At 43.6% G+C, this 26,983-nt stretch overlaps 1 protein-coding gene across 12 annotated transcripts in view; it reads left to right on the plus strand.

Annotated features, from left to right (window-relative positions):
• camk2d1 (calcium/calmodulin-dependent protein kinase (CaM kinase) II delta 1) overlaps window positions 1-26,983 on the plus strand; it is an 85,314-nt gene that overhangs the window by 33,941 nt on the left and 24,390 nt on the right. For 6 of the 12 annotated variants that reach the window (XM_041984540.1, XM_041984544.1, XM_041984548.1 and 3 more), the window contains exons 4-10: window positions 2,599-2,653; window positions 8,619-8,684; window positions 11,614-11,686; window positions 19,501-19,603; window positions 21,350-21,433; window positions 25,097-25,191; window positions 26,797-26,919. In XM_041984540.1, the coding sequence (XP_041840474.1) occupies window positions 2,599-2,653; window positions 8,619-8,684; window positions 11,614-11,686; window positions 19,501-19,603; window positions 21,350-21,433; window positions 25,097-25,191; window positions 26,797-26,919 (599 nt within the window). Of the gene's footprint in view, window positions 1-2,598; window positions 2,654-8,618; window positions 8,685-11,613; window positions 11,687-13,046; window positions 13,120-19,500; window positions 19,604-21,349; window positions 21,434-25,096; window positions 25,192-26,796; window positions 26,920-26,983 lie in introns of all 12 variants that reach the window. The other 6 variants (XM_041984539.1, XM_041984543.1, XM_041984542.1 and 3 more) reach the window with 1 other exon arrangement.

Genomic DNA, 26,983 nt, shown 5'->3' on the forward strand with positions numbered 1-26,983 from the left:
GGCGGTAAAGAAGGACTGGCTGGAAAGACAATAAGCTCAGTCTTGGACAGATTTAGCTGAAGGTGGCGATCCTTCATCCATGCGGAGATATCAGCAAGGCATGTTGATATTCTCATTGAGACCGTTGTGTTGTCAGGTGGGAAAGAAAGGAAAAGCTGAGTGTCATCTGCGTAGCAGTGGTAGGAGAAACCATGAGAGCTAATGACTGCATCGAGTGTGGAGGTGTATAGTGAAAAGAGAAGAGGGCCGAGCCCTGAGGCACCCCTGTCGTCAGCCCATGTGATCTGGACACGCCCCCTCGCCAAGATACTTTGAATGATCTCCCTGTGAGGTAGGACGTAAACCACGAGAGGACAGATCCTGAGATGCCAAGCTCCAAGAGTTTGGAGAACAGTATATGATGGTTGACCGTGTCAAAGGCAGCCGACAGGTCCAGCAGTATAAGGACTGAGGATTGACCAGTGGATCTGGCAAGCCGTAGGGAATCAGTAACTGACAGGAGAGCAGTTTCAGTAGAGTGACCTTGCCTATATCCAGATTGATATGGATCAAAGAGGTTGTTGTCTTGGAGGAACTGTGAGACCTGACTGAAGACGGCACGCTCTAGTAATTTAGACATGAATGGAAGCAATGAGACCGGCCGGTAGTTTTCAACCTACTGAAACGACTTTTGACAGGCAAGCCCGTCTTAGAACCGTAATTATTGATACTCACTGCTGTTCACACCAAAACGTTTAGAAAGAAATTTAATAAAGATGAGTGGAGTGCAGGAGGCAGCCATCTTTAAATCTGGAATCTCCGGGTTCTCGAGTTCGTGCGAGTTCTCAGTTTGGAAAACTGGAGCTGGACAGCTGGAATGCACAATAAACCACTGGTACCTGCTATCCCGTCAGGGCATGACGAATAAACGTACGTTTTTAATTAAATGCTGTTTCAGAGCTAAAAGATGCTTATGGCCGTGATTCTGCTCAATCTCATCTTTAAATATGTTTACATCAGATCTGTGCTCTTTCATTCCCCAAAGTTGCTTCTCATCATCCACTCTCACAGCTGGGGAGATTCCAGTATGTCCTTATTGATGACGTCACAACCAATCGACTAATCGACTTTGAAAGCTTTGACATAGGGCTGGGCAATATGGCCTAAAAATAAAATCTCAGATTTTTTATAACCAAATCCGATTTCCGATTTTAATAGATTTTTTTTCTTTTCTTTTACAATACATAAACTTATTAAAAACATTTATTTGTCATAATTTTTCCACCATATAAATGACTTCATATCTTACATAGAAATATGCAACACAACTGCATCTGTGATCTCTTTCCATCTGGATCCTTATCATACAGGATCCACTGCAGAAATAATTCCCCTGATGAAGGTTGTCTCTTAATGAGAGTTTGTGGGCTAAAGTTGGCATTTCTTACTGCAGTTATACGCACAGCTAAATCCCAGGCGTGAGTGAAGGGTCCCTTCACTGAAAATCAGTCAGACAAACAACATTCTGGTGTGGAGGGAGGGCTAAGTCTGCTGCTAACTATGGAAAAAAATCCAGATTTTCATAAAAATAAATCGCTAGAAATGGAAAATTCGATTTATCAATTAATCGCCCAGCCCTACTTTGACATGTCCATGGTTCCCAAACTGCACTGCCAGCAAAATATGGAGAAATCTGTGAAAGTACAATGAACAAATGATGGATCAATAACTTGCTCCACCACTGATACGTTTTTAACTGAGAAAGCAAATACCAGACAATTTCTTTGCTAACTCATATCATTGGTTTAACCATGTATTATCCTCACTGTGTCTTCCTATGTTTCACTGTAAGGGTTGGGGTGCATGTGGTAGTGGCCCTTGTCGACCACAAAAATCCCTACAATGCTTCTCCCAACATCTTAGTGTTTCCTTCTGATCACTCCAGCATTTAGCACAAAGAAGTAATGGAGTTTAACTTAGCTGACCTAAAGCAAGAGAATTTTAGTCTGATTTAAAGTTTTCTGCAAAATATGCGCATTTCTGGCTTCAGCTGTTCAGAATTCAGTTTTTAAGCTAAAAATCTCATCAAGCTTCTCCGTTTTTTTTATCTGACTAACATCTGACTGAATGTACAGTCGGGCATAAGGGGGCCATGCAGGTTGTGGTTGGTTACGTGGGAAAACTGTTGGTCTGCATGGAAACTCTGGGAGCTAACTGGGCCTCAGGTGGTCCAGAGGAAGATCAATCATCCATCTATCAGGAGTCTGGTTGGATGGGACAGAACATTGGGGCTCCATTTATATTCTAATGTGGTGGAATGACACTTTATTAGTCAATGAAAGGGAATGGCGTTGAAGGTTTATCGAAGTAGACATGAATACACATATAAACAGCACCTCCTTCTAATCATCAGAATATTTTTAACCATGAAACCATGAAATCTGGAGGGAATTTAAACCAAAGCAAGTGAAGAATCTGTATCCTGTTTGTTAAACGATAAGTGTGTGTTTGCATGAAAAATGTGGGCCATAGTTCAGATGAAGCTGCTGCTATCAGTGTTGTTGCTTGTCTTTATGAATGGAATGAAACCTGAACCTTTTCTGTCCTCTTCCCCCACAGTCCGCCTCCATGACAGCATATCCGAGGAGGGATTCCACTATCTGGTCTTTGACTTGTAAGTGTTGGATTTAGACTGGATTTACATGATGAAGCACGTTTACTTGCTATTTGTCTATCATGTCAGAACAAAGATGACTTACAGCTGAGTTTGATTACATGATGCGGGATCATATACGCACCACGCAGCCCTGTAAACATTAGTTGAACACAGATGGAAGGTTAGATGATTTAATTCATCCATTTCTACTGAAAAGCCATCTGCTGGGTCTGTGTCTGACTCATCTGTTCATTAGAAGCCCAGAAAAAGACTAAATATCACCCTGAATAGGCTGGATAATGGTTACATCACTATCAAATGTTTAATCAGTAATTTACCTGCCGCAGCTGAGTTTTAGCTTAGTCCTTGGTGTGTAAAACTGGAGAAACGACGACCTGAAATCAGAGAAAAGCTTCCAGTACTTTTCCCAGATTCGGCCGTTTTTACAGTTTCTTCCTGCACCGAACATGGGTCACTTGAAAAGTCTGTCGTACATTTTTTATCATAACTCTGGTTATACCGGTCTAGCAACACAATTTAAAACTGGTTTATAGTATCAAGTTTGCAATTTTGACAGTAGTTGAAATGGAGTCTTGTTGCTATCTCCTCTGAAATCGGTCATTTGACTTGGGGGACCTTTTTCACTGCTGCACCACTAAACCTGCAGAAGGAAATGGTTTGAGAGGGGGACCTTTTTCACTGTTGCACCACTAAACCTGTGAAGGACATTGAAGAGCTAACAAAGTCTTTTTCCACATTTGGGTGACCAAAGGTCAAGCAAACACGGTACAGTTTTCTGCAAGTGAATCCACACTGAATGTTAAACATGCTGTTTCCAGTGCAAATAAGCAAGAGTCCTACGTTCGCTGGAATGTGGCATCAAAACCTTAAATCCATGCTGCTATATCAGTGTTTGGAAAGTTGACAAAGTTGGGATGAGGGGATCCTTTTTGTCGTATTTGCTGGTCTTGAAGCCGTTCCAGCCATTCCAGTTCCGAGGACAACTAGAAGGCACAACACGTTTATACCATAAAGTGATACCATAAAAGGCCTCAGAAACTGTGTGTATCTAGTGGCACATACGGTATTAAAGGGTTAAACGTGGCATGGCATGATGTAGCGTGGCATGATGTGGTTTGGCGTGGCATGGTGTAGTGTGACATGATGTGATGTGGTGGGATGTGATGTGATGTTGCGTGACGTGACGTGGCATGATGTGACGTGATGTAGCGTGGCATGATGTGATGTGGTGAGACGTGATGTGTGACGTGACATGATGTGGCGTGGCATGACATGATGTGATGTGGTGGGACGTGATGTGATGTTGCATGACTTTCCAGTACAGGAACTGTGGTGTGTTCAATCTCCATCAATTTCTTGGTTTATTTTCTTTTTAGATTTTACTGAATAGCTGGTATTTCTCTGCCTGGGAAATACTTGCATTCCCAGCAACACATCCCAGCTTGTGACAAATTTATTTAGTTTGTTTTTAACATGATTCATCTGTGAACCTCAACTACCCAGATGACGTCACTATGAGGAGGATTTTCTCAGGCTTTTCCACAGCAGGTTAACAGAGTTTTTCTCCTCATAATGAATAAACTGATTCTTATAAAATGTTGAACATTAATATTGTGTACATGAAGTTTGAAGGCTCATTTGCAGCCTGACGTACACTTTGTTGCTCCATTATTACTGTGCCTCCTTTCCATTATAGATATCCCATCTGTGTTTCTTGGAAAAGCTCTTTGGAATTAAATCATGGAAAGATGCAGAACTCCTTCCAGTTGAATAAATAATGTGCATGTTGAGTATGACCACGTCTGATTGCAGCATTTTCACTATTTAAGCACTAAAGCAAAACATCCGTCTGTTTTATCAGCTGGTCTGAGAGAAAAAGGAAAGAAACAAGCTTCCTCCAGATGTGATTATCTGGCTCTTTTCCTGTGTACACTCAGGAATGGTAATCTGATTTTACAGTTTTCTTCTTTATTATCATTATAAAAGTAACTGAGATTTATATGGTACGCTGTACAACAAGAGCAACATCGAATAAAACTCAAGAGACTCAGAGAAGGTCTTTTTGAAGAGGTGAGTCAGGGCATGGTGGAGCTCAGATAGTAGACATATGGGTGGGGATGGCAGCATAGAGGTCGTGCATGGGTGGAGGAGGTCGGACAGGTGCTGAGGGACCACATCAGAGACAGATTTACAGGTGAGGAGAAGGATCTCACAGGTGATGCCAGATGTGAGCAGGAGCCAGGGGAGATTTATGAGGGTGGTGCTGACATGCTGCTGGTGCTTGGGTTGACTAAGGCGACGTTCACACTGCAGGTCTTAATGCTCACATCCGATCTTTTAATTAAATCAGATTTTTTTTTGTGTGTGTGTGTGTGTGTGTGTGTGTGTTGTCGTTAACGTCATCATTTCAAAGTGACCATCCCACTGAAGTGTGACGGTACGCGGTCCTGAAGTCACACGCATGCACAGAGGAGAAGACCATGCCACGTAGTGTTTACGGATGTACTGGATGCTTCACGTCTGTTTATCAATGTGGAAGTATTTGTCCACTCTGAACAGATAGAACTAGGTCCAGAAAGGAGAGCACAGAGCAAAGACAATGGCCTTTTCTGGAGCACAGGCTCCTACTTCAGTACAATGCAGCCGAGTTCGTCTGCAGAGTCCTGCACGGGTGCAGTTTTACCAACCAGGACCTGGTAAGATTATCAACAAACCTGACCCCTGCGGTAACTAATTTATGTAATTAATTGTGTTAATATTTTTAACGCATGCATGACGAGCCCCATACATCCGTCATTTCTCTGTTATGACAGCGGATGTGGAGAGGCACGATGGAGAAAATGAGACACACCTACACTTTTTCTTAAACTCATCTTGCGTTCTGCACCAACGTGGCTGCTCTAGAGGATCTCTGATCGTCTCTGTTTGTGCAACAGCTGCTTCCTCTATCGCCTCTCATGTTGCTCCGTGAATCATTGCGACTGTCTGTGATCAGCTGAGAAGGAGGTAACTAGCAGTTCATGGTTCATACCGTCACATATTTACCACAAAGTGTTGCTGTTGGCAGGACTTTCTCTAACACAGTAGCTGGCTGGTGGTAGACAGGGTTTATACTTCAGCAATGCAGGGGCGGGTCTAGAAAAGTTCTGATTGGGGGCCAGGCAGGAGCACTGACCAGGAAAAGGGGGGCACAGATGAGGTGTTTTTAAGAAATCTCTGACCATTCCTCCAGATGTACGTGTGAGACTAATGCTGGACCAGAAGGCCTGGCTCTCAGCCTCCGCTCTAATTCACCCTAAAGATGTTCTGTTGGGTTGAGGTCTGGACTGGACTCTGGCCTGGACTTTAGCCCGAACTCTGGTCTGGACTCTGGCCTAGACTCTGGACTGGACTCTGGATTGAAATCTGGCCTGAACTCTGGTCTGAACTCTGGCCTGGACTCTAGTCTGAACTCTGCCCTGGACTCTAGTCTGAACTCTGGACTGGACTCTGGGCTGAACTCTGGTCTGGACTCTGGTCTGGATTCTGACTTGGACTCTAGTCTGAACACTGGCCTGGACTCTGGACTGGACTCTGGTCTGGATTCTAGTTTGAACTCTGGACTCTGGACTGGACTCTGGTCTGGACTAGTGGACCAGAGTCTGTGGATCTCAGAGACCCTGCTAGGTTTATATTTTCTGAACAGTATCACAGATGGAATCTGGGCCTAAACCATTCTGGGATGTAAACTATCAGAAGGCTTTAAATCTGTTCTGTGACTGGAAACCAGTATAAACTGGAAACCAGTGTAAAGATGTTATAACTGGTGTGATGTGTTCAGATCTCTTAGTCCTGGTTAAAACTCCAGCAGCAGCATCTGGATGAGCTGCAGATGTTTACTGGTCTTACTGGGAAGTCCTGTTAAAGACCATTACAGTAATCCAGCCTATTGGAGATGGATACATGGATGAGTTTCTCTTGGTCTTTCTGGGAGACTAAACTTTTAACTCTGTTGATATTTCTGAGCTGGTAAAGTCAGGTCTGAGTCTATCATCACTTAAAAGTTACGAACTTGGTCGGTGATTTTAAGAGCCCGAGTCTCCAGGTGATTACCAATGTTGATCCGCTTCTCTTTGCTACCAAACAGAATAATCTCAGTTTTGTCTTCATTTAGTTGTAGAAAATTCTCCCTCATCCAGGTGTTTATTTGCTCTAGACTCTGACACAATAAGTCTATGGGGCTGCAGTCGTCTGGTGACAGAGACACATAACGTTGTGTATCATCAGCATAACTGTGATAATTAATAGTAAAAGTTCTGTAATATATGACCAAAAGAGGGAGCATACACAAATTGATCAGAAGAGGTCCAAGGACTGACCCCTGGGGGACTCCACAAGTCATGACCACTCACTCAGATTCATAGCTCGTAACAAAATAACTCCGGCCTTCTAAATAGAACTATAGTTGTTCATTATAGAGGTGTCTAGGGGAGGGGCTTAATGGCAGCCATCTTTAGAATCTGATGCCAGCGAGCTGTTAACTATGAGTTGGAGATCACTTTCTACTGAGGTAAAAACTGGTTTAAAAAGTCAGATGGGATCATGTCCAGAGTGCATGTTGTTGATTTCAGATGCCAAACTATTTCCTGTAGGATTTTTAAATCCAGCATATTAAACTGACATAACATCAGAAATATTTCCAGATTTTAAACACAGACTAGTTTTCTTGTTTGACTGGGTGGCATTAATATTTTGCCTAATGGTTTTAATGTTTTGGCTAAAATGTTGGTAAACTGGTTATATTTCTCAGTGGAAAGGAGCTCTGGGCTGAACTGGAAGTTTTCCATCATAGCAAATAGAGAGAATTGTTGACGTTCTTGTGGCTCATTCCAGAAAAATGCAGCTCTCTGACCTTGCACAGCTCATTGTTATAGTTACACAGGCTTTGTTTCTACAGCTCAGAGTCAGTCTGAAGTAAATTTTTCGCCACTTCCACTCAGTTTTCCTGCTTTCTCTCTATAGGCTGGTGACCACAGTGGTGTTTCTCCATGGTGTTTTCTGTTTGCTCAAGGTGCTCCTGGTTCTTATCGGTGCAGCAGCATCCATTACATTCAAGGTTTCCAGACTGAAATAATCCAGGAATCCATCAACTAACTCTGCTCTGGTTGTTGTAACATAGCTATGCCCTCTACACACTGAGCTCTTGTTCTTTTATTAATGTTCCTCTTCCAGAGGAGCAGAGAAGCAGCTGGTTGGACGTTCTGAGTGATCAGTAAATAACACTAAATACAGAAATGCTCAGACAAGGCTGAGTCAGCGACCGCAGCAGAGGGAATATCACCACCTTTAGAGATAACCAGGTCCAGAATGTGGACTGGAATGTGGTCTGTTACATGTTGCCACAAACCAAACATGTCCAGTATAGATGACACTTCCTTCACATTACCATCCATCATGTTACAATCCCAGTTTTAATCCCAGAGTAGTTTTAGTGGCAGGACTTCTAGCAGGGATGCTCCCGATCCTGTTGTGTGCGACAACAGTGCTCTGTATGCACTAGATTCTGCAGGACTTTGCGGGAACCCCGCTGCAGTAATCCAGCCGGTAGTGATGAGGGCCTCAACTTCAGTCTGGGAGTGAATCAAATTCTGGTGTTTTTCTTTTTTGGTGGAAACTTTGCTGACAGACTTGAATTAAGCCTGAAATAAAAGTGTGGAGTCCAGAACAACACAATATTAGCCCAGTCTTTAAGCAAGTTTATGTGGATGGAGGAGATCCCAGTTCAAATTTTGCCACAGAAGTTCGACCAGGGATTGTGGGTGATCTGGGTAGAGGGTTTGGTGCTGAGGCGGTGAATGATCCGACCAATGGGGCCGAGCAAAGAGCCCTGGCCCGTTCCATGGTTAACAGCAGCTTACAGCCGAAACAAACTTCTTTTCCCCCTTCCTTTTTGACCGTTTGTCCCTTTTTCTCTCCGCCTCAGAGTTACAGGTGGCGAGCTGTTCGAGGACATCGTTGCCAGGGAGTACTACAGCGAAGCTGATGCCAGGTCTGTATCAATCTGATATAGTAGTTTTGTGTTTTATGGATTCGTTTTTAAAAAAGAGATGTTATTTTTGTCTTATTTGGTCTTAAAGACATATTTAAACACATACCTGTAATACAGAAATGACCACATCATTAAAATGCTAACCTCCCATTCACCTACAGATAATTAAACTTTTATTTCTCAGCCTTTTTTATGTCTTTAAGATCAAAGATGTCCCATCTTTCTTTGATTATGGGTCCAGCTTCCTCATTTTCTGCTTCCCTTTTTTTTTTTCTTCAATAAATCCACTCAAAACAGACTCTTTTTGCTCAAATAATACAGACCTCCTATCAAAGGATGTCACTTCCGTCCAAAGCCTCTTCATTTTATTTCAGGTTTAACTTTAATGATGTAAGGTTGCTGTTTTTCCTTCCAGCTGCTCAGACGTTTGACTTGATGAAAAAAAACTGCGACTCTTTAAGTTCTTAATGCAAACTGATTATATCAGCTTGTAGACTCTGTTTTGCTGTGGATTTAGATAAATGGTAAAAAAAAAAAAAGCCTTTAAATCTGTGTGTGTGTATATATGTGTCTGTGTGTATATATATATATATGTGTGTATATATATATATATATATATATATATATATATATATATATATATATATATATTAAAGGTCCCATATTATACACTTTATTCCCAATCTGAGACCATTCATTAATATCTAAATGAAATATTTCCGCCATGGTATGGACAAATCGACCCTCAGTTTGAGTGCAGCGGCTTCTCTTCACCTCCCTCTTTTTAGCAGCTTCAGAAATGTGCCGTTTATGGTGGGCGGAACCCTGGTGGAGCAGCTCAGCTGTTGGCTCTGCCCATCGCATCGCCCGTCATGAGGTGATTGACAGGTTAATATATTTTCAAGCTATCAGACTAATAAGGCCGAAACGATAAAATAACTGCCAGCTCTTACCTCTCCAGCTGTGTCACGGACAGTTGGTATTGAACCTGGCTTCAGCTTCAAACGGTTGGCGAAGCCTGCTTTCCATGCCCCCATGTTGTGGAAACAGTCCTCTTTGAAATGCTGGCCACAGACATGCAAAACCTTTGGAAGTCTCCGGGTACATTTCCTCCAAAAATAAAATTAATCCACTCAGTCCTCGTGGGTTCAGTGGATGGAAGTAAAAAAACGTTTTCGTGTTCATTTATGCAGCCACAAACAGAACAGTGCTTCTGTCGCTTAGCCATGTCCGCTAACGAGGGTTGCCGAAGAGGGAAAAACACTGGGCGCTAGGTGATTTTTAGAGGGCGGGCTTTGAGAGCCGGTAGACGAGTCCATCGCTCTGTGGGGAGTGGTTATTGTCCCTTATGACGTCATAACGTAGACGCTTTCAAACAAGCTCATTTCAGCGCTTACTTCCCTAGAGGTGGAGCAGGGGGGAGAGAGAGTGCCTGAAAGAGTTTCACACTTACGGGTCTCCTACACATGCGGGGGGACCAGTATGACTGTTCCAAAACCATTAAAAAGTGAATTTTGCATAATATGGGACCTTTAAGGCTGCTCGATTATGGGGAAAAATACAAACTAGTTTCTTTCCACCCAGGTCCCACTTAGACCAGCAGTTATGTTCTGCCTGGTGTGATCTGAACAAAAATGAGTCTGGAGACATTTAGTTTTTACATTGAAATCAGCATCATATACGGCTCTATTGTGCGGCTTGACCACAGGTCTGTAGCAGTGGCGAAACATTGAACTGTAGCCATGTCCTTCACAACACCCTCACGAAACTCATCATCCAGGGCATAGAGAGAGACTAACATTTTGACCTCATCACGGAAGTTCTATAGGAAATGATGGAGAAGGAGCGACGTCGCCTCTCATATGTCTAGCCCTTAACTTGAGAGATGTTTGCAACATGAGTTAAATAAAACCAAAGCGGTTGTGGGAGGAGTCTGTAGCAGAGCGCTGCAAGTGTTACTCGATTTTCAACTGAAAACAGCACAAGAGGAAACTGAGAGGGAGCAAATAATCGGACCATTTCATTTTTATGATCGTTAAAAACCCATATCGTAATTGAGATAAAAATTCGATTAATCGCCCAGCCCTAATATATATGTGTGTGTGTGTGTGTATATATATATATATATATATATATATATATATATATATATATATATATATATATATATATATATATATATATATGTGTGTGTGTGTGTGTGTGTGTGTGTGTGTGTGTGTGTGTGTATGAAAAACATAAAGTGCATGTTATCAAAGTGTTGTGTGTTAAATAACTTGAAGGAACAGTTAGCTTTCTGACCAAGATTTACTCACTTCTACTTGTGTTATTGTCTATGTTACTCCTAAGTATTTTAGGTTTGGAGGCGGTTAGCTTAGCAATAAAACCCCAACATGTGGACTTAAAGACACAGTACGGTTTTTATTGTATTTAGTGTATTTGGTAATACTACAAGTCCCACAATGCACTGCCATTACATTGGCTCGTTCTCTAGCAGCCTGACGGGGCTGCTCACCAAACAACATATCAGCACAAAACGCCTCAAAGCATCTGTCAGCACGGTGGTGGAGGGATGATGATCTGGACACCTGCAGTCACTGATGGACCATGAGCTCCTCCAGATACCAAAGTATTCTAGAGTCCATCTGTCCGACAGATGAAGCTTGGCTGAAGTGAAGTTTGGGTGGTGGTTTTCTCCTGCATCCAAGCATTATGCAGCAGAAGAGGGCCACATCCTTGATGTAGTTCTGTCCTTGATGTCCTTGATCTGCAAGTAGTTGTATTCCACAGAAAGCGGAACTGTTCCTCAAAGACTTTTATCAATCAAGTGTTATTTCATGTATTGGTGTTCTGTTGTTCCCGTGTTTCCTGACGTTTCTCCCTCTTCCTCTCCTTTTTGCTACTGGCCTGCTGTCTCTCTCCTCCACAGTCACTGCATACAGCAGATTCTAGAAAGTGTAAATCATTGCCATATAAACGGCATAGTGCACAGGGACCTAAAGGTTAGTAAGTGACCACAGTAACAGTAAAAACGAAATAGGCCGGCCCACCTGAGGCACCTTGGCACGCTTCTCCACTGCCTGATCTATCGGCCAATTAACCTTCCACCATGTGTCACCTCCTCCTAAACCACACCCCCATCCTTCTCCAGCAGTCACCCTGCATACACTGCCACCAGACGGGAGAGTTGTAGCATCCACCTGCGGCAGGGCGGTGTGGGCAGGGTGACTGGAGAGGAGGTGGTAGGTGGTGTAGTGCCGGTGGGGCTGGTAGATGTCATCATTGCCTGCCTCTCCTGTATGCCAGGGCACAAAGCGCATGTAGCATATGTCAAACGCCACACTGTGGCAGGCTGAGACGTGAGAGAGGACGGGGGACGGCGAATGGAGGATGTCATGTGGTTCAAGTATGACAATATGGATGCCAGGTTTTGACTCCATTTGAGTTTAGTATGACCTGGTGGTAAAGAATGTGAATGAATCCAGTGGTAATCCTGATCCTGTGCTTGGTGGGTGCCACTACCTTTAGCAGGATACAGAACGCTACTCTGTCTCTGCCATCTTACAGGTCTGAAGGCCCTAAAAAATGGACCAGATTATCCATGTAAGAAGACAGAGGAAACGCTCTGTCTGTTGCTTAGAACGTAAATGGACTGTAAGGTTTGCATACAGATTGAGTACTATAGTCACCTACTGACCTTTCTTGGTATTACACTCAATTTTCCCCTTTTAGGATCAATAAAATTCAGTTCTTTTACTGTTTGACATTGCTTTGCTATGTGTGGTCTGACCAACTCCTTATTGAAAACTTAGGCATGCCCCCAGGGGTTGTGTTCCCATCAGTGCCCATCAGAGCTTAACGCCTGTGAGCGGTATGGCAGTGGACTAGCTTTGCCACATATTTAGCTAGTTTTGCTCAACTTTAACTTCAGCAAATGTGTTTGTGACGTACCATGTTGTAATCTAGTAGAGTTAGGGCAGGAAATGAGTAAAACTGACTGATAATGGCAGAAAAGAGCCAGAAACAGATCTGAACCATTTCCTCCTCCAGCTCCGCCCTCCCCACTCCGTCCTGCCTACAGCTGGTCAGGATCTAACACCACTTTGTTTTGAGACTTGAGCAGAGATTTGGCCGTGTGCACACGAGTAGAAAACAGCATCGCTGCTAATGTTACTGAGTATGAGATTAAAAATGCTGTTATTTAGCCAAATACCCTGTAATCTGGAGCATTTTTGGGACAATGCTGCGCTCGCTGCTCGCTAACACGGCCAGCAGCTGCCCAGGTGTCAAATCAAGCTCACTGCCGCAGATAGCAAGTGTTAGCTTGTCACTAACCCATGGCCCCTTGGTGTTTGCATGCAGTCATTGCATTCAGCAGATCCTAGAAGCTGTGCTCCACTGCCACCAGATGGGCGTGGTCCACCGTGACCTCAAGGTAAGTAGACACAGTAAAGAACAAAGACTTGTCCTCCTTTTACCTCTTTGTCCTGCAACTGTCTTCTCCATCTGTTTTCTTTCTTAACTTTTCTACTTGGGGAATAGGATTTTGTCCTTTTATTAATAGAGTAGTTTCTTTGTAATTAGACCATATATTTCTTTAGCTGTTTTGAAAGTTCAGTGTTCAGGATGTTGATTTTTGTTACACCAACAACCTTTTCTCACTGTGGTTTGTTCCCAGCTCCTCTAATTTGACAATCAAATGAAGCAGGTGTGTGTGCGGTTTGCTTAATCTGCTGTAGTAGTACACCCGCGTTTTGCATTTGATGGCTGCTTGTTCCCTGCGCTCTGATAGGCTGTTGCCAGGCAGCTTGCAGGGCTTAAAACTTGGCAGACAAACAAATTCGTTGAAAACAAACAAGCAGGGTTGCTGTGTGGAAAGCAGCCATACTGGTGTGTGCGCAGTGCTCATGTGGTGACATACAGCATCCTGAAAATAAGTTACAGGCTGTCTTAATGAAATTCTTGATAAGATTTAAACTTTATGTGGAAAGTCTAGACTCTTGGATTTATTGCTTGCTGCCGTGCAGCTTAATAAGTTTTTGTGGAGCTTTTCAAATGAAAAACCTGGCTGTCCTCTGGCCCTTTTTAAGCTTCGCAGTTCATTTTTAATAGTTAAAAAACATTAATCTCCATGTTGCAATACTTCCACGTCTCCAGCACTGCAGGTCTCATTGTAAAAAGGAACCATTTAAGCTGCTAGCCTCCATCACAGATCTTTAATGTTCCGTGTTTCTCCAGGCCCATGACCGATGCAAGTAAAGCCTGAGAAAAGCTCCCCTGGGCAGGAAGCTCCCAAACATACATGCAGCTGCGTCTCTGGTCCTTTAAGATTCCCCTCTACAGACACCATCCTGCTTTGTTTCCACTTTTACCCGATTTCTGTGCTAATTGAAATACTCCACATATACCGAGTCAGTAGCGTCCATCAGAACTGAAATCCTGCACGGATGTGTTCACACAGACGCCGTTCGGTCCGGATAGTACGGTTTGTTTGGAGTTCACACCATAATGCGGACTCCAGTGGTATCGCTTCATTTACAAGTAAAACCTGATGCAGTTCACGTTCAGTGTGAAAGCAAGCGGAGCATTCAGTGAAATGAAGAGAGGTCATGTCGTAGGTCAACATGGTGGATGTCTGGCTCCCTCTGCTGCTGGACTGATCTGGTGAAAACCAGATCAGGTTTGAACCAAAGTAAAACCGGACTGCAGACATGTTAACCTGCTGTAACCGAGCCAGCTGAAGGGCAAGGACAGTCAAAGAGTCGGTTGTTTTCTCTGTTTGGTCCATGATTGTTTGGTAACATGTCCCCTGTCACTGTATGACGTCCAGGCGGTCTGGTCTGCTCGGTAGAAACTGCAGTGTGAAAGCAAACCTCCCACTCGAACCGAGTCCCCCGGACTATCACTTGTGGATGAAGATGTGGATTCATTTTCATTTACTGTGCTCTAACCACCACGTTTAAACTGCGTCTCCAACTTGTGTTATTCAGCCCATTGATGAATGACATGAATCAGAATCTTCACCAGATTCTGGAGCAAATAAAACTGAAGTAAGAGAATAATCATGGAGGAAGACGTTGCCGCCCTTTATACAGACGATCTGTGGCTCAGTTCCAGGTCCGGGTAACATCAAGAGACCCAGAAATGAAGCCGTTCTGGTTTCCAAGATTAAAAAGGGGAACCAGGATCCACCGCACCAGACAGGACCTCAGCTTGGCTCTTCAAAGAGGCCTCTGAGACAAAGTACTGAATCACCGTTTAGATTTCCTGTCATCTTGTCTCCACTTTAACTTCCTTCCTTTGGTTTCCTTTAGTTCTTGTGGAAAATTCCAGTAGAGTGAATGTGAAGGTGATTTGTGTGATAAGTGTGTTCCTCCAGACTGAAGTGGAGCCCTGAGAACCAGCTGGTGTAGCAGGACAGTCATTCTGTCTGCTTAATGCCTCGCTGTATCAGACTCAATCCACTTCCAGCTACTACACAGCAGCAGTCGGAATAAATCTGGATCAGCGGGACACGATGTGGCCTGTCAGGGAAACTGACCACGACCTGCATGCTGCTGTGGGTCAGATCTTTCTGGATCATGTGACTGCGGCTGCTGCTGCAACCTTCCACAAGTTGTCAGAGCAAACGAATAAGGAAGTCCAGCAAATCCACATAGAGGACTCACTTCCAGCCTGGGCTGCTGGCGGCAACGATATTCTCACTGATCCAAAGCTGAGGCAAATTCACAGTCTCCACCAGTTAACCAGTTCAAACCAGTTTACCCAGTTCAAACTGGGTTAACTAGGGTTTTCCTGAATGTTCCTACTAAGATGTGCTGTAGCTGTTATCTCATCCTGGAGGAGGAGTTACCAGGATGGAGACCAGCATGAGGAGGAGGAACCAGGCTGGAGACCAGCACAAGGAATTGGACCCAGACTGGAGACCAGCATGAGGAATAGGAACTAGACTGGAGACCAGCATGAGGAAGAGGAACCAGACTGGAGGCCAGTATGAGGAGGAGGAACCAGACTGGAGACCAGTATGAGGAGGAGGAACCAGACTGGAGGCCAGTATGAGGAGGAGGAACCAGACTGGAGACCAGTATGAGGAGGAGGAACCAGACTGGAGACCAGTATGAGGAGGAGGAACCAGACTGGAGACTAGTATGAGGAGGAGGAACCAAACTGGAGACCAGTATGAGGACCTGGTTTCTGCTGTTCTACCAGGTTGAACTGGGCCACATTCAGTCTACATGCGTTTCTAGTAATGTGTATATAATGGGTAAAGGGAGAATTTCACCTGGAGGAGAAATGGAGCATATCCAGTCAGTCCAGTGTTGGAAGAAACTGTGAACTGGGAGAAAATGGAAGCAGAAAGGTTTTAGATCATCGGTAGTTCTGCAGGGAGAAGCAGAAGGAGAAGATGGACGGATACAGGATCATCATTACAAATGGAAGCAAAGGTTAGAGTAGTCTGTTAGTTATAGTAGACTTAGAGCATGAGCAATGTGGACAGGTTTTAATAAGAATTTACAGACAAGTCTATAAGTGGGGTTCACCTGTTGCTGGGTGGTGAACTGGTGAAAGACTTCCTGTTTGACAGCAGAGGTGGAGAGTCAGATTGAGGATGGGCTCTGGATGGAGTAGGCTGATGGACTTTCCCAGAGGGAGGACAGCTGGCAGCCTTCTGTCCACCGCTGACTCACGTCTCCACGTTTCCAGCTTTATGAAGGAGTTTGTTGGCAGCTCTGGTGCTGATGCTGTTTGACCAGCTCCCATCATCTTTACCACCAAACTGGGAGAAGATCTCCAGCATCTCACAGGACTGTAAAGAATCCAGCCTTCAAGAGAAAATAATCTACTAATCTCCTTTTACCTAGTCGTCCTCTTCACCAGAACCACCTTCTAGTACCGGATGGTCCTCTTCACCAGGTCCACCTTCTACCTTTTTAATCCTGGTGTGATAGATGGAAGCAGGTGGTGGAAACCTTCCTCAGAGGTTTTGCTCCATATTGACATGACAGCATCACACAGTTGCTGCATTGTCGGCTGCTCTACTGGACTGAGATCTGATGGCTGTGGAGGCCGTTGGAGTCCAGTGAACTCATTGTCATGTTCTAGCAAGCAGGTGGAGATGATCTGAGCTTTGTGACATGGTGCATTATGCTGTGGAAGTAGCATCAGAAGATGCTACACACAGATTTACTGGCTGTAAAATCTTTAGCGTGTAAGATGGTTTTAGGTCTGAGGACCAGGGACAAATGGAAAACCATTATGATGCTTCAATAATGTGAGGAGCAGCTATAGGTGGTTAAACAGCCTGTAATTGCATGTAATCAGATTACCTGAAGAAGAATAAATGGAGGTAAATGTTGTCATTTCAGTGTAAGGAAACTGGGATGCACACAAAACAACTCAGTCACAACAGCCGGTTTATCTGCAGCACAATCCAACATCAGGCTGCTGCAGCTTTATAGAACACAAGAAGCATCATTTAACTTAAGAACAAAAGATAAAGGAAAAAAAATTACATTGGAAAACAACAGTCTTCACCTTGTCCCGTTGGCTTCCTTTGCCTAATGTTGCTGGTTTACTTGGTTAGTTGGAAGAATTAAGTCCTCTGGTGCTGACATCACAGGGCTGAAACTGCAGCCTGATGTTGATCCTTCCAAGAGTGCTTCTTTTCTGCCTTCCTACCAGGTTATTTTTTCCAGACTGGAATTGGGGCGGTTACATTTTCCCCAGACTGTTTGCAATGACTTCATGATGCCAAAGGTTCCATTGTTCCAAGCTCCACCCTGCTCCAGTGTCCAAACCTCCCTCCTCCCCTTCCCACTGCATGCCCTCCTGATCCGCTTGCTTCAGAAACCTGGAAATATGAACACACTGTATGAAAAAGGTCTCACTTGGTTTTGGTGAATCAGTAAGATGAGGAAGAGGAGGACCAGTGTTAAAGTTTGATGTCCAGCCAGTGAGGATAGATGCTGGTGTGTACTGTATGTGAGGGGGGTTTTTGTGAGAACTGGTGAGGCTTCTCATCGTGGACGAGGCTGTGGAGCCACGTCAGACAGGATGCGGCTGCGGCTTTATGAGGAAGTTGTGGTTGTGCTTCATGTTCAGTATTGACAGTAAGAAGCCTCATTGTGTAACTGGTCTGCCTCGGGTCTGCTTTCACAATCCCTGAGCTGCAGAGGAAGACCTCTTCTTAACAGTCCAGTGTGGGAACAACTTCCCTTCCTTTTTTAGGTCTGTAGTACAGAAACTAATAATCTTTTTAAGACCTCTAACCCAGTGTCAGGGTGTAAATCCAACGTTGAACCACCAGATATTACAACCATAAATCACCCAAAAAGTTGGGGCTCTGTGTGAAATGTAAATACAACCAGAATACAAAGATTTATAAACCTCATCAGGTCATATTTTACTCCCAGTAGCAGATAAACATGAAACTGAAACATTTTACCATGTGTTGGAAAATATGAGCTGATAGTGAATCTGATGCAGCGTTTCATCATCTGAGATGTTGTTTATCTGCTACTGGGAATGAAATGTGTTGAGGGGATTCCGGTTTTATTTATATTTCACTATTTATATTTCATATTTCATTGGCTAGCGGTCCGATTCAATCCAACTATTCAGTTGATGTTTGACCAAAACAAATGTAGACAACTCCACATGTTCCTTCTTCAGGAAGCATTGCACATGATCCAGGTGTTTACCCGTCAGAGCAGCTTCTCCTCTTTAAATTTCTCCAACAGTTCCAGGATGCAGCAGTGCATCTGCAAACCTAATCCAGTCTTAATCCAGTCAGGGACCTCAAGCTTGAAAAATACACAATTCTTGTGTAAATGTAGAAGAAATCTATTCTATTGCAGGTTTACTTGTAAATAATATTTGATTGTTTTTATGATAACATGCAGCTCAGTCATCTGTAGGTAGACAAGACAGGTGTAAACTATTTAAGGGCTGTGGTAACATGTGGTACAGAGGTGGGCTTGGTTCTGGAGAACCTGGGTTCAAGTCCCTGGGTTGGAAACTGAGGTAAGCCACTGTGGGCCCCTGAGCAAGGCCTTCAACCCCTGACTGCTCACCGGGTGCTGGAATCTGGCAGCACACTGCTCCTAGCAACTAGACTGGGTTAAATGCATAAATAATAAGGTAGAATAAGTTAAAAATTTTAATTAAAATTAAATTTACATTTCTAAGGAAAGTATTGCTCAGATTTTGCTTATCGACCAACTGAAGGCCCGACTGACTGGAAATGAATTCCTCATTGTGGAAAGTACATGTTTTCATGTAAAAGTGTAAATTTAGGTTATTTACGAGTGATTGAAGCCTGTACTAGAGCAGGTCATGGTTTGCAGGATGCTGTTGAGCCAGATGTGTGGAGTTGATGCAGGAAACACATCAGCTGGCTTAGATCAACAGCTTCCCCTGTTTTTGCTGTTAGGGTTAGGGTTAGAGGTATCTCTGCAGCTCAGTCATTTCGGCTCATTTTCTACGTTGCTGTGAAGGCGGCTTTGAGAACTAGCCTCTTGGAAGCCTTTCCTGGTGACTGTCTCCTCTCTGAACATATCCCAACTTTCTTCCAGCGTCTAACAGATGCAGCTTGGCTCATGTCGTCGTGGCCCTTGTCCTGGACCAGAATGTGAACAGGGGTGGGTGGCTGGGCTCAGACATGTCTCCTTCCTTACGTTTGGCCTCTAGCTGATGCTGACATCAGTCCATGTTTTTCTAACAACCACTCCCGTCTTTACCTCATCATGTTTTCACTGTGAATTGGTTTCCGTTGTGAGACACTGACGGGCTGCTGTCTGTGTTTCTTCCATCCAAGCCGGAGAACTTGCTTCTAGCCAGCAAGCTGAAGGGAGCAGCAGTGAAGCTGGCAGACTTCGGCCTGGCTATAGAAGTGCAAGGAGACCAGCAGGCATGGTTCGGTGAGTCCACTCAGCTTTTATTTTAGGTTTTAATGAACAAGACTGATGCTTAGTAAATAACTTTTACATCTGAACCAAGTTTGCTCATGATGAGCTCCTCGCCGTCTCCATGGTTACTGTTGTCTGAAGCTGATGTCAAAACTCTGACATGAACTCTGACCTCTGCACTGCCCTCTAGTGGATGTGTTGGCTAACAACCATGCTAACATAAAGACCATATGAGAGTGTGAAGGCAGTCAGTGTAGCTATTCACATACGTAAAGGGGACATAAATTAGGGTTAAGTCGAGCTTTGGTCTGTCAGGTTCCCGTTACACATATTGAAGCATTATGGTGCAGAATAGCAAGAATGTGACGTCTACATATGTTTACGCCAGGTTTTAGGAGGTTAAACCAAGGTTTCTGGTGTATGAGCTCCAGTTTTTTTCTATCTTCCTTCCAGTGCAAGTCTAGGCCTGTCACGATAACAAATTTAGCTGTACGATAAATTTTCTCAGAAATTATCGGGATAAACGATAATATTGCGCAAAGCGCTAATGTGTCATTTTGAGACCATTCTCAACTAATATAATGACATATGCCATAATAATGCAAGTACACATTTTTAAAGATCAATAAACTAAATAAATAAAAGCGCCTTTTTCACATACGCCGGGACGCCGGCCCAAAAGTAATGCGGCCCACTGGGAATCCTCCCAAACCTCTCGATTAGCCGGCATTGCTCTTAATATGTATTTTGTCAAATACGCTAGTATATAGGCTGACTCTATTTGCGTAATGTGCCTGCGGATTACAGGGGTTATTACGGTAGACCAGGAAGTGGGGGCTTTGTACTGACGTCGTAAGCTAGAATGTGTGTGTTCTGCTTACATGTGGGGAGCAGCGAAATGATAAAAGAGGAGGTGCTTGCATCTATTATTTCTCCATTCGACTTATTTACATATTTCAGCATGAGAATCGGAGGTTTAGCGCAAGAGCGTGAGAAGCCACTTAAATACGCAAGTCTCACGGCCATTGCGTGTTGGCAGCCCTGCAAAACAAATGCGGCATACCGGCTCGTGCTGCAACATGCTGCTGTCAAGTATGACACCAGAGAGATCACTCCGCAAGAAACCAGAGCGTTTAGTCGAAATACTCCATAGTGAAACCTATTGTCATACACAGTCTATGGTAAAGGGGGGACTAATAAAAATTATCGCGGCCGGCAAACTTATCGTGCTCTTATTTTCTTATCGTTCAATTAATTGACTTATTGCTTATCACGACAGGCCTATGCAAGTCTTAATGGACTAATAAACTATATTTTTACCCTGGATTTGAGCTTTTTTAAGGTCTACTTCTACTGAAAATGTGCAGCTATGCCTTTGAGTAATCAGGTCGTTATGTGCTTATCTAAAGGGTGTACCACTGCTCTTGGCTCTTATCTCAGGTTTGATTTGGCTCAATATCTATTTCTCCCTCTCTACTCCTGGTAGAACAGAGAAATAATTAGTATATTCCCTGAGCATCGGCCTCTTTCTGCTCATATTCCACCTCGCTGCCTGCAGGGTCTGCTGCCATATTGAGGCTGGTATGAAAGTAGGCGAGCCAGGCGGCGCACCAGCTTCCTTTAATGGAGCTTGTTAACCTCGGCTCATAAACAGAACTTTACGGGACCGCAGATCTGCAGCTACTGTGAAATATTAGGTCCTAACCAGCTTGTAATAGACTACCTTATGCAGGACTGCAATGTTTGTGTCTGTTTCAGGTTTTGCTGGTACACCAGGGTACTTGTCCCCAGAGGTGCTGAGGAAAGATCCATATGGCAAGCCGGTGGATATGTGGGCCTGCGGTAAGACTCTCCACTCAACCATGTCTCATGAATCCAGCGCTCTTAGATATTTCACTTTTTCTGCAGTCATATTTTTCAACCCATTTTAAACAGAAGCTTCTCATGACAGAAGTATTCAGGTTTTTGTAGTAAACACCAGCAACTATTATTTCAACATGGGTTTTCATTTGTATTTAGTTTCTGCAGAGCCAGTCTTTGTTGTAATCCTTTAAGGTGGTCTTGATGATCAATTCTTCAGCATTTTGAAGGTCTCACAGTTTTTCTTTGGACTGTTCTTCCTTCTCCCCCTTATTTTCAGTCCAGTCCTTATACCTGAGCGTTTCCAGAGAAACCTGTTTGTTTAAGGCACCAGCATTAAAACGGCTCATAAGTCAAGGGATGAAACAGAGTTGTGTTGACACGCAACAGACAACCTATGAAAAGGTCTGAAATCTTCTAAAAGGTAAACCTGCTTGGCCAACATCTGCACAGCACCAATAATTTAGAGAAAACATCCTCTTGTTTAATCTTGACACTCGCTAGAAATTTGAATCTGATCCATCTGCTGTATCAGGACCAGCAGGTTTTACAACTGATCCACCAGCAAACCTCAGCTAGTTATAAATATATAATAAATATAAAATAAAAAGGCTCAAGTGTAGCAGGAGCTATACCAAAACCACAGAAGAAGACTTTTATACATTATAACTGTAAAATAAAACAAAAACCTGCTGAGAAATAATCCTTTTAAAAGCCGATATTAATATGTGAACATCTCGCACCAAAATGCAATAATTCTTCCATTTTTTAAAGAAAAGGAGCATCTCACTTTCCACACTAGTGCTGTGGACTGAGAAACTGGGGGGACTGGTACATGGGCTGAGAGAACCAGGGGGGGGGGATGGTAATGGGGGGCCGAGAGAAACTGGGGGGACTGGTACTGGGACTGAGAGAACCTGGGGGGAATGGTAATAGGGGGCCGAGAGAAACTGGGGGGAATGGTACTGGGGCAGAGAGAAACTGGGGTGGCTGGTACAGGGGCTGAGAGAACCTGGGGGGGCTGGTACTGGGGGCCGAGAGAAACCGAGGGGACTGGTACAGGGGCTGAGAAAAACCGGGGGGACTGGGACAGGGGCCGAGAGAAACTGAGGGGACTGGTGCTGGGGTCCGTAAGAAAACTTGGGGACTGGTGCTGGGGTCGAGAGAAACTGGGGAGACTGGTACTGGGGCTGAGAGAACCTGAGGGGAATGGTAATGGGGGGCCAAGAGAAACTGGGGGGACTGGTACAGGGGCTGAAAGAAACTGGGGGGACTGGTACTGGTATGGGCCATCCGACCGTGGAACCATTGTCTCTGACCGTCTGAAGTTGGACAGATGTGGCGGTGCAGCTTGGCCCGTGGGGTTTCCTGGTATGGACTCTGGTTCTTCAGCTATGGTGGTCTCTTTCCATCTGGCCAGCATCCCCTAAACTGCTTCGTCTATTTCCTTTCCTGACTGAGATCCACGAATCTTATTAGCATGTAGCACAGAGGAGCGTAATGCACGTCCACCCAGTCTGCCGTCAAACTCAATAAAGACTTCGGTGACACATTTGGCTGGTGCGATTTTCTAACAAGAAATAACACCAAATTGTTGACATAATGCTAATGCTAATTGTTAGCAACAGTGACTCACATGCAGCTGCTTTTCTGCCTACCAGGCCAAAACAGGTTTCCATGTTATCAGATGGTGTTTAGACAGAAATACCCGCCAATACGATACCCTTTTGGCAGAAGTTTTTCTGATGCTAGTACCGGTATAAGTTCACCTCTAGCTGCAGCATCACACTGTGTCCTGGAAGAAAAAGTAGTGAAGTGGTTTGTCAGGACGCTGCTGGACAGACGTCACTATGGCATCATATGAGTCACGAACGCAGAATTTTAAGGTCAGAAAGTTACGTAGTGCGTCTTCAGTAGTCCTGAATAATCAAATCCAACAGGAATAAATTGCTGGAAGTACCATTTTTCCTGCATCATGCAAACATATTTAAAAAAACAAAACAAGAAAACAACCAGGGTCTGAATACAGCTCTGTCTCTAATAATCCTCAAATTTATTAAAACATTGTACTAATTTTTTTTTTTTTTTAACCTTTATTTACACATAGTCTTATTGAGATGCAGTCTCGTTTACAGGAGGGACCTGTTATTGTCAGGTTGTCATAGCAGTCACTCAGCTGCATGCACTATGTGTTCTTTAACTGTTTAGATGTGAAACTCAATGCAGATTACAGACCAAAACAAAACCAAACATGTGCGGCCTGTCGATTTTATACTTTCTTATCAGGCATTAAGTAGCTAACTAGCCACTTTCTCTATGTGAGAACTAACTGAAAGGAGCAGTTCACAGCTTCATTTATCATAAATGAGATGTTGGCCATGAACATACTTTCAGCATTATGTGTAGCATGAAGTCCGCGGTGCGAGCTACTTCCTGTAATCAGTTAAATGTTCAAATGGTTGTTGAGGATGAGCTATTTCAGTTAAAACAGAAAATGGTGGGTTCCCCAGCACAGAACCTGAACCAGAGTTATCCCCAGCTCAGAACCAGGACTAGTTATCCCCAGCACAGAACCTGAACCAGAGTTATCCCCAGCACAAAACCAGGACTAGTTATCCCCAGCACAGAACCTGAACCAGAGTTATCCCCAGCTCAGAACCAGGACTAGTTATTCCCAGCACAGAGCCTGAACCACAGTTATCCCCAGCACAGAACCAGGAGTAGTTATCCCCAGCACAGAACCTGAACCAGAGTTATCCCCAGCTCAGAACCAGGACTAGTTATTCCCAGCACAGAGCCTGAACCACAGTTATCCCCAGCACAGAACCAGGAGTAGTTATCCCCAGCACAGAATCTAACCCAGAGTTATCCCCAGCTCACAACCTGAACCAGATTTATCCCCAGCTCAGAACCTGAACTAGAGTTATTCCCAGCACAGAACCAGCCTTCTGGATTAGTTTGTTCAGTCTCTTTAAATCTCTAAGTGTCACAACAGACTGCTAGAAGATCCAACATGTTGGTTCAGACACTGAAGGATGTGAGGTTCCTCCAGCAGCAGAGTCTGCTCAGTTCTTTCTTCTAGATGCTTCTGTGTTGCATTTCCAGTCCAGTCTGTTCTCCAGCTGAACTCAGAGGTTCTTGAATTCCTCCACCATCTCCACCTCTTTACCCTGAATGTAAGAGTGTTTTGTTGACTCCTCCTCCCCCTGAAGTCAACAGTTATCTCTTTTTTTCTGTTCAAGATGAGGTGATTGTTTCTGTATCTCACAAATTGACTGACCAGTTCTCTGTACCTGGCTTCTGCTGGGATCTGTTGGGTTAATTGACACATATAGCTGGGTGTCATAGGCAAAGAAACAGTCACTTACACCTGAGTCGGCAGCCAGGAGCTAGCATGTAAATAGAGAATGGCAGAGGACCGTGGGCTTAATCCTGTGTTAAACCTAGAAATTAATTAGCAATCTAAGGTGAGGTGGAGTGCCCCATCTATCTCACATAAGACAAAATACTGTATTGATGAAGTAATTGTCACACGACAGTGGACTAAAATAGTCCAGAAATCATTTGCATGTTATTACAGATTTTTTTTAAATGCTACGTACTTTGTACAAGATTAACTTTCTACCACATCATTTGTGTGTATAGGTGTGATCCTCTACATCCTGCTGGTGGGATATCCTCCGTTCTGGGACGAGGACCAGCATCGACTCTACCAGCAGATTAAAGCCGGTGCTTATGATGTGAGTTTTCACACTAAAACATTTTCTCTTTTTGTTGCCTGATCTGGGCTTACTGACCCTAAACTGCATCAAGGTTTTTCTTCACTTTTTGTCAGCATGGGTTGTTTTTGCAAAGCTGCACTTCTAGGCCAGCTGATGTTATTGAGAGTGTTAAGTCACAGAGTCTATTCATGAAGCCATCTTGTCTCCTGTCTTCCTGTCTTTTTATGCTTTTTTTCCCCTCAGTATTTCTTTAAAACTGCAGTGAGGAGACAAGCTCAAGCTCAGTAAACAGCACCCTTTCTCTAGTGCTCAAACAATCAGAAGGGTGGAAGCAAACCGATGGTTAGAAATATATCACAAATAAAGCTTCGTGTTTCAGTTCATTGCTCGTAGAGCTTGAATTGGATCATAAACTACAGCACATGCCACATGTGCTGTAGTTGTTTTTTAGATGTGAATCTGTAGCTGTTTTTCTTTAACCTTTTGAGCCTGATTGGCCCTTATAAGGGCTGATCAGATATAATCACCTGCTATAAAAACAGCAATAAAACAGGACAATGTTTGTTTTCAACCGTTGCTCCGAGTATAGACCAAGTATCAGCAACTCCGGACCTCATGGGCCGGGTCTTGAGGTTTTAGATGTTTCCCTTGTTTAGAACCTAATTTTTATGCATTTTTTGTATGGTATCATTGTTTGCATGGCGTTATCTTTTGTCAAACAGGAAAGAAATGTCATGTCTGTGTCAGTTTACTCAGGCCTGACAATGTTCTCTGGAAAAGCCTCATCTGAGGTCCTTAGTAAGGCTGTGCATGACTGATTGAGCAGGATTAGAGTTAGGCATGTTTCCCTACGCAGAGATCCTACGCAGCTCATCAATTTTAATTAACCTAATTACTCGACTTAAAAAAATACTTAAAATGCCCATCCCTGGTCTCTAGAGGTCCCTAGACAACAAGAATATGAAAGTAAACATTATTGGGGATCAATTCTTCATCTTACTTTAGGTATGTCTTTTAGGGGGTTTTCTGAAAACATAGGCAGCGCTTACGGGGTTAAAAAAAAAAAGGACAAAAAGAAGCTTTAATAGAAATGTCATGATGATTGGGGCTTGTTATCCAGCTACAGGACCTGAACATCAACTCCTCTGAATGTATTTTAGAGTCAAATGTGACGCTGCTTGGTCTTTATCTCGAGATTACAAGGATTATTTTGTTAACATAATGGAATATTTAGCGGTTTTATAAACACTTAACTGTGATAAAACGGCTTTCTGTCTTTGTTTAAGTTTAGGAAAGCCGTTGCGAGGAAGGGATTAGAATACCACATGCTAGCCTCAACTTGCTTATACACATTCTGACCACTTGTGATGGTTAAATTTCTAAGTTTAAGTGTTAATCTTGACCATCTGGCGATTTCAAGTAATCAAAGCTCATTATTTCATAATAACCACGTAAAGTAAATGGTTATCTGGAGAAATGGTAAATTTTTTGAGATAATGAGAAGATTTAACCTGTCAACAAACTCCTTTTATTTTTGATACATAAAACCTTTCAATTGTATATATGATGAGGAAAAGGTTCGGTTGTTCCTGGTATGTATGTATCATTTTACTCCACCAACAGTTCCCGTCTCCAGAGTGGGACACAGTGACCCCAGAGGCCAAAGACCTGATCAACAAGATGCTGACCATCAACCCAGCCAAACGAGTCACTGCCACAGATGCCCTCAAACACCCCTGGATCTGCGTACGTGTCACACCAAACCACTGTGAAGACAGTTTCTTCTTCTGTTAAGGCCTCATGACATCAT

This window comes from Melanotaenia boesemani, chromosome 5, assembly GCF_017639745.1.
Source record: "Melanotaenia boesemani isolate fMelBoe1 chromosome 5, fMelBoe1.pri, whole genome shotgun sequence".
Classification (NCBI taxonomy): domain Eukaryota; kingdom Metazoa; phylum Chordata; class Actinopteri; order Atheriniformes; family Melanotaeniidae; genus Melanotaenia; species Melanotaenia boesemani.